The 7,399-nt window shown below is 64.9% G+C and overlaps 2 protein-coding genes across 2 annotated transcripts in view; one reads left to right on the top strand and one right to left on the bottom strand.

Moving 5' to 3' along the window:
- Positions 1 to 4,782, top strand: part of SIGIRR (single Ig and TIR domain containing) — an 8,732-nt gene extending 3,950 nt beyond the window's left edge. The window contains exons 2-10 of the mRNA XM_032149255.2: positions 460 to 620; positions 1,594 to 1,792; positions 2,281 to 2,414; positions 2,530 to 2,670; positions 2,916 to 3,059; positions 3,364 to 3,466; positions 3,535 to 3,685; positions 3,990 to 4,179; positions 4,459 to 4,782. Of these exons, the coding sequence (XP_032005146.1) occupies positions 614 to 620; positions 1,594 to 1,792; positions 2,281 to 2,414; positions 2,530 to 2,670; positions 2,916 to 3,059; positions 3,364 to 3,466; positions 3,535 to 3,685; positions 3,990 to 4,179; positions 4,459 to 4,622 (1,233 nt within the window). The 5' untranslated portion in view covers positions 460 to 613 and the 3' untranslated portion in view covers positions 4,623 to 4,782. The remainder of the gene's footprint in view (positions 1 to 459; positions 621 to 1,593; positions 1,793 to 2,280; positions 2,415 to 2,529; positions 2,671 to 2,915; positions 3,060 to 3,363; positions 3,467 to 3,534; positions 3,686 to 3,989; positions 4,180 to 4,458) is intronic.
- Positions 4,783 to 5,567: 785 nt separating this feature from the next.
- PKP3 (plakophilin 3) overlaps positions 5,568 to 7,399 on the bottom strand; it is a 12,393-nt gene continuing 10,561 nt past the window's right edge. The window contains exons 10-14 of the mRNA XM_032149252.2: positions 7,183 to 7,368; positions 6,678 to 6,831; positions 6,338 to 6,530; positions 6,151 to 6,238; positions 5,568 to 5,941 (exon numbers count right to left, since the gene is read on the bottom strand). Coding sequence (XP_032005143.1) covers positions 5,906 to 5,941; positions 6,151 to 6,238; positions 6,338 to 6,530; positions 6,678 to 6,831; positions 7,183 to 7,368 — 657 coding nt within the window. The 3' untranslated portion in view covers positions 5,568 to 5,905. The remainder of the gene's footprint in view (positions 5,942 to 6,150; positions 6,239 to 6,337; positions 6,531 to 6,677; positions 6,832 to 7,182; positions 7,369 to 7,399) is intronic.

Below are 7,399 nucleotides of genomic sequence, written 5' to 3'. Positions count from 1 at the left end.
CCCGAACTGTATCCAGACGTGGTCAGAGCTGGGCACCCCCCCACCCCATGGTGTAGGGCACATCACTCACACCCCTGCCCCAAGGCCAGGCTGTGTCTCCGGCACTGCAGCACCCCCTACAGTGGCAGCTCTGTTGAAGGGGACAGCCAGGAGTGAAGCCAACTGCCATCTCGGGAGACAGGGTCCCACCTGGTGTTCGTCCACTGCACCCCGGGGTCGTCATGGTGGCCCCAGGGCCGGTGGAGGCGGTCCTGGACTTGATGGTCCCTCCCTGTGGCCCTGGGCTGCATGAAGTGGTGCCCATTCTGGCCACGTGTAAGGGGCTCAAAGAGACACCCTGCTGGCATCCATGCAGCTGCTCAGGGTGGCATCTGGTCAGGGCCAGTGCTGTCTGTGGCTGGCAGTTACTGGTTAACTCATCCTGTTCCTGTTTAACTTGTTCCCTGGGGATGGCGGCAGCCTCTGACCTGTCCAGGTGCCCTGTCCAGCTGACTGCAAGGACAGAGAGGAGTCCTGCCCAGCTCTTGGATCAGTCTGCTTGGCCGAGGAGCCCGGTGGAGCCGGGGGTGACCCTGGAGCCCAGCCTGCCCCGAGGAAGCCCCGGCTCAGAGCCATGCCAGGTAGGCAGGTCAGAGAGGGATGGGCTTGAGTTCCCCACTCCCACCTCCTGCCCCTCAGGCTGGCTCCACATTGTGCATCCTGCTCTTATCCCAGGCACTCTGCCTGGCCACATGCCGGGGGTACAAAGGCCCCTGCTCACCCCTCCCCCGGGCCTTTGGCCCTGAAACCAGGGTGAGTGGAGAGGATGAGCCCTGCACCCTCTCCTGCCCCAGACCAGGCTCATGAGGGTCAGTAAAGCCCAGGAATACTAGGAATGGGCACTGCTGGGGCCCACAGTGGGGTGTGGCCGACGTGAGCTGGTAGGAGACCATACCCTACTGAGAAGATGGCGATCTGACCTCCCGCTAGGGCTCATCACCCTGATGTAAAGATGAACAAGTTCAGGCCTCAGGTGGTAGGGAGGGCTTGCCTGTGTCCAGGAGCAGAGGGCCTCAAGACCCCCGAGGAAGGAATGAGGCCAGCTGCTCCAGGCTCCCAGCTCTGCCCATCCAGGTGGAAGGTGCCGGCACACTGGGCATCTGGGTCCCCAAACCCACTGGCGCCCACACTCTCTGCAGATCCCCCAGCAGAGGCAGGCCAGGCTGAGGGGTGCAGTGCCCAGCCCCTCCTATGAGACAGGCATCATGATGTCACCAGGGGTAGGCAACAGGTGCATCTGGGAAATGGGGGGCTGGACTCACGTCCTGGGTGGACAAGCAGCCAGATGGGGCTTGAGCGTGGGCCTGGGGCAGCTCAACTGTGGTCACTGCTCCCTGTCCCCTCAGCACAGGGTGGGTGGAACACCCAAAGCCTGGCCACTACTGGGGGAAGACGTGCCAAGTGCTAAGACTGTCCCCATGGGATGCGCGGGCAGACATGGTGTGACTGCCAAGCCACTCAGAGGCCTTATTTCTTCCTGCACCACGGACCGTTGTGGAGGTGGTGGGGCCAGGCACCCTGGCACAGCTGACCCACTGTGTCCTCTCTCTTCAGGTGTCTGTGATAGGGCCCCTGATTTCCTCTCCCCGTCTGAAGACCAGGTGCTGAGGCCTGCCTTGGGCAGCTCAGTGGCTCTGAACTGCACGGCTTGGGTAGTTTCTGGGCCCCACTGCTCCCTGCCTTCAGTCCAGTGGCTGAAAGACGGGCTTCCACTGGGAAATGGGGGCCACTACAGCCTCCACGAGTACTCCTGGTAAGAGACCCGGGTATCCAGGGTCAGAGTGACCTCTCAGACATGCCAAGGGCAGTGGTCTCCCTGACTTATGCCTGGGTCTGTAACCACCTGGCCAGACATGACACAAGCAGAGTGCCTCTGTGGACCCAGACGGAGGGTCAGTGATGTCAGGGACAGACCCTCGGGTCTGCATGGCCCCTGTAGACACACACCTCATAACTGCCCAGGGCTACAGGTGTCAGCAAAGTCTAGGGCCTGAATGAATGCCAATCATTTGGCCAAGTCTGTGATCAAAGGTCCTTCAGGCCCCAGACCCAGTACTGGGACGGCTGTTCTGAAACAAATCTGCACCCCCTCCGGGTTCAGGTCACTTCTCTTGGCTTAAGGCCCAAGAACCACCCAGGAGGCCCAATTCTGCAGCCTCCCTGGGCGAACCCAGACAAATGGGGTTCGGGGGTGTCCACTGGTATCCCCAGTCGACCCTGACCCTGGCTTGGTATCCTCAGGGTCAAGGCCAACTTGTCAGAGGTGCTTGTGTCCAGCGTCCTGGGGGTCAACGTGACCAGCGCTGAGGTCTATGGGGCCTTCACCTGCTCCACCCAGAACGTCAGCTCCTCCTCCTTCACTCTTCAGAGAGCTGGTGATGGGGGTTCCCCAAGGTGGAGGGTAGGAGGGGACCTAGACCTAGTGAGGCCCAGGGACCTTGAGGCTTGGGGGCTGCTGGAGGGGCAGCGACTCAGGCAACCCATCCGCAGGCCCTACAAGCCACGTGGCCGCGGTGCTGGCCTCCCTCCTGGTCCTGCTGGCCCTGCTGCTGGCCGCCCTGCTCTACGTCAAGTGTCGTCTCAACGTGCTGCTCTGGTACCAGGACGCATATGGGGAGGTGGAGATGAACGGTGCGTGGGGCCCGCGTGGGCGCGAGGAGGGGTCGCCACAGCCTCCCTGAGATTGCGCTGCTGAGCTCGGCTTTGGAGGCGTGGGGCGCGGAGGGGTTAGCCCCGGGGGGGCTCTGTGCTGCCCGGCTGGGGTTAAAGTCCGGGGTGGGTCTGCCCCTGTGTGGGAGATGGTTAGGGGTGTTGGGGACCCCAAGGGCTGGCGTGAGGCCTCGGGAGCCACCGGGGTGACTGGCCGCCGTCCGCAGATGGGAAGCTGTACGACGCCTACGTCTCCTACAGCGACTGTCCCGAGGACCGCAAGTTCGTGAACTTCATCCTGAAGCCGCAGCTGGAGCGGCGTCGGGGCTACAAGCTCTTCCTGGACGACCGCGACCTCCTGCCGCGGGCTGGTATCCCGGGCCCCGCCCCATGCCCCGCCCACCCGGAGGGCCCGCCCCACTGCGCCCTGCCCCAGAGGTCCCGCCCCCATAATCGGGCCCCGCTCCGTCCCACTCGGGGCCCCGCCCCCGTAATCCAGCTCCGCCCCCATCCCCGCCCACCCTGAGGCCCCGCCTCCACCTTCGAGCCCCGCCCAACCCATCGAGGCCCCGCCTCAAAAATCCCGCCCCACCCCCGCAGGCCCCGCCCCTCCCTTAGTTCTCAGCCTCCGGCCCCGCCCCCGCCCCTGCGCCTCCGACGCCCGCCCTCCCGCAGAGCCCTCCGCCGACCTCTTGGTGAACCTGAGCCGCTGCCGGCGCCTCATCGTGGTGCTTTCGGACGCCTTCCTGAGCCGGGCCTGGTGCAGCCACAGCTTCCGGTGGGTCCCGCGCGGGGTTGGGTGGGCCCCAGCTTAGCACCCACCCCCCTGACGGTCCCGCCCTGCAGGGAGGGCCTGTGCCGGCTGCTGGAGCTCACCCGCAGACCCATCTTCATCACCTTCGAGGGCCAGGGACGCGACCCCGCACACCCGGCGCTCCGCCTGCTGCGCCAACACCGCCACCTGGTGACCTTGCTGCTCTGGAGGCCCGGCTCCGTGGTGCGGAGCAGGCGTGGGAGGGGCCGGGGCGAGCGGCGGGTTAGAGATAGGCGGTGCCCGGGCTCCGGGCAGGGACCCCTCCGTGGGGAGCTCTGCGGCACCACGTTTTGTGAATGGGCCCTGGGGGGAGGTTCCGCTGCCTGGGGCCCCGACGGGGGGAGCCGCCCTTGAGGCCCCCGGAGCCACGGAATAGCTGTCGCAGGGCGTGGAACCCACGGGCAGCCGCAGGTGTGCTCTTGGGGGCTAGGACGCCAGGGGCTTCCCAGGTGTTCACACCTGCAAACCGCCCCAACCTGGCCCCCAGACTCCTTCCTCCGATTTTTGGAAAGAACTGCAGCTGGCGCTGCCGCGGAAGGTGCAGTACAGGCCGGTGGAAGGAGACCCCCAGACTCAGCTGCAGGACGACAAGGACCCCATGCTGATTCTTCGAGGCCGAGTCCCGGAGGGCCGGGCCCTGGACTCAGAGGTGGACCCGGACCCTGAGGGCGACCTGGGTATGCCCGCCCAGCCCCACTCCCCGACTGGAGAAGCTCAGCACAGGGCGGAGTGGGGGCAGGCACAGGGCAGAGGGCCTGGAGGGGCTCCAGGTTTTGAGGACTCTTCCTGGCACCGAGGGCCCCTGCACGGCCTCTCTGCCCTGGAGGTGCTCGGCCCTCGGTCTGCTGGGAACTTCCTGGGCCTCACAGGCCATCACAGCAGGGGCAGCCCCTGGCAGTGGGTCTGGGCCAAGGCTGTAGGTGGCCACCTCAGGTGTCTCGGTCTCCCCACCCCAGGTGTCCGCGGGCCTGTCTTTGGAGAGCCATCAGCTCCACCGCACACGAGTGGGGTCTCGCTCGGAGAGAGCCGGAGCAGCGAAGTGGACGTCTCAGATCTCGGCTCGCGAAACTACAGTGCCCGCACAGACTTCTACTGCCTGGTGTCCAAGGATGATATGTAGCTCCCACCCCAGAGTGCAGGATCATAGGGACAGCGGGGGCCAGGGCAGGGGCGTCGCTCCTCTGTTCAGCAGGACCACAACCCCTGCCAGCAGCCCTGGGAAAAGGCTGTGGCCTCAGGGCGCCTCCCAGTGCCAGAAAATAAAGACCTTTTGGATTCTGCCGGGGCCTCAGTGTCCTCCCCTGCGACGGAAGGTTTCGGATTCGGCTTCCCTCTGCAGGTCTCTCAGCCCTCCACCCCTCCTCTCTCATCCCCAGCCGCCAAATCACCAAATGTGCCCTCTCTTCATCCCCCTTCTTAAGCCAGCTCGGGCATGTCCCGTGCTTACAGTAGCCTCCTTGGGCCTCCCTGCCTGGTCCCTGGTTGGGGATGTGACTGTTCCTAGACCCTTCCCATGCAGGCAGATCCTGGATGGGCAGGCTCCTTAGAGACCTCAAGTTCTGAGCTTCACAGAAGCTTTCTGTTTTAATAATATCCACAGTAACTTCACAACTAAATGGTCTGGCTGTGGGTGAGATGGATGGGGGTGTCCGAGAGCCCACTGGACCCCAAACCTCAGGCAGCCAGTGTGAGAACCCCTGGTCCAGGCAACTCCAGGCCCAGGGTGGGTGGAGAAGGAGTTGGGTTCATTTGCTGCATGAGTATAGCCCACGAGGCAGCCCCCCTCTTCCCACTCCGGTCACCCCTCTGCTCTCGAGGCCCCCAGCTCTGCTCCATCTGTGTCTGTGGTGCACCTGCTGTCCACCCTGTCCCCTCTCGGCCCTGAGGTGCTAGCTGTCCCTCTGCTAGGCTCTCCATGTCCTATGTCCTCTGATCTTGGGAGGCTTGTGTGTGAGCCCAGCGGGGTGGGTGTCCTCAGGTGCAGGGGGTGCCTGGGCACACCTTGAGTCCTAGGATCATGCTGCCAGCCACAGGGTGGGGCCAGCCATGGAAGGACACAGGACAGTGACTGTTCATGGCCATCTTTATTCCCAGTGCTGGCTATCCCAAGATACTGCCAGGCCACAGCCAGCCCCACTTCTGCCAGTGTGACTGGGTCACCACCCCACACACCAGAGCAGCTTCGAGTCCTGCCCCACCCCCTGCCCTGCGGAAGCCAAGTCCCCAGCTATAAGCCCCTGCCCCTCCTGGTGGCCCAGGACCCTCAAAGATGCACACAGGGGTCCCAGCGAGGGGCCCCTCGGTCATCAGCCTTCTCCTCCAGGCTGGGCTGCCAAGCAGCCCGGAGCTGAGTCTGTCCCTCGGACGCTGGGCCACATCACCTTCTCCTCCAGAAGGCTTCACCTATGGGCCCAGGAAGTCGTCCTTCCGATAGCCCTTCTACAGTGGAGAGAGGCCCAAGGTCAGGGTGCATTCTGCCCGTGTGGCCCTCTGCCCTCTGTCTCTCCTGCAGTGTGTTGGGTGCGGCCCAGACCCTTCCTCTCGGGGTCCCTGGTCTCCATCCTCCCATTGGCCTCTTCACTGACCCTCCCCCAGCGTCCCATGCCCTGCACCCGGGTCCCTGCTTGCCCTGGGCTCGGGAAACGTACCGCCCGGAAGTCACGGTGGAGCTTGTTGTACTGCCACAGGTTGGCCAGGAGGCTGGACGCTGCCCGGGAGGACTTCTCACTGTCGGGGCTGAGGGTGGAGGGAGTCAGGAGGGGACACACAGCCAGAAAGCAGGGTGGGCTGGGAGGACCCCTGACCAGGCTGCTGCATGGCTGGGTCGGCCCTTACCTGTCCCGCTTCTTCTTGATGAAGATGAGCTTTCGGAGCCCGTCAAAGTACAGCAGGTCTCGGGCGGCGATGGGGCTGGCCACCACCAGGTTGTTGAGCACAGCTATGATGTTGACCAGCACCTCGGCTGGGGGCGACTTCTCACCCACGCTGCCCGGCAGCTTCTCGATCAGGTGGCTCACCACCTTTGTGGCTGAGGGAGGCCGGGGTCAGTCTGCACCCCTACTCCTGGCCACCTGGGGTCCCCTGCCTCCCCCAGGGAACTGGACTGGCTCCAGTGGTCTGAAGCCCACACTTAAAGACAAAATTGACATGTGGGTCTAGCAGGGCAGGGACTCACACATCTCGTCCTTGTTCCTAGCGTTCCGAGACAGGTTTCGGATGAGGCCGGTCAGTGAGCGCAGCTGGTGGTGGTCGGCGGTCCTGACGCGGTCTAGCAAGGGATTCAGGATACGCTCCTGCTCCAGGGCCAGGCGGCTCAGCACCCCCGCCCACTGTGGGGAGGGAGGGTGTGAGTCCTGACCAGGAGGCCTCAGACCCTCACCTGGAGGGGTCCTGCGACAATGGGGTCGCTGCATCCTCTTGCCACCCTCAGGGGGTCCTCTGCTTCTGCCTTTGGGCCCCAGCCGGGGTCATCAGCCGCAGCCCGGATCGGGTGCCTCCCTTCAAACCCAGGGCAGAACTTCAATCCTCCCAAGGCCCAAGGCCTGCCCCACGGGGACGCTGACCTCAGAGGCTCCGCGGACCCCGGGCGTCCCCTTCCTCCTCCCCTCCCCCTCCCTCCCCTGCTCCCCCCAACAGCATGAACCCCTGGGAGCCCCTCGGGTCTGGGTTGGGTGCCCCACCCTGCGGTCGCCTGCCGTGATGTTCTGCAGCGCCCCGGCGGCCGCCTCTGTCGTGTGCCGGTTGAGCTCGCAGCGCTGCAGCAGCCGGTTGTACAGCCCCACGATCTGGGGGCTCCACAGCCACTCGAGGCCCTTGGGGTCCTTGGACACCTCCGCGAAGGTGAGCGCATCGGCGGCGAGGGGCAGCTGCGCAGGGCGGGGAGGAGTCAGCGGGGCC

Source organism: Hylobates moloch, unplaced genomic scaffold (genome assembly GCF_009828535.3).
Source record: "Hylobates moloch isolate HMO894 unplaced genomic scaffold, HMol_V3 SCAFFOLD_4, whole genome shotgun sequence".
NCBI classification, from domain to species: Eukaryota; Metazoa; Chordata; class Mammalia; order Primates; family Hylobatidae; genus Hylobates; species Hylobates moloch.
The sequence above is the reverse complement of the archived record's forward strand: the minus strand, read 5'-3'. Positions and strand labels throughout refer to the sequence as shown.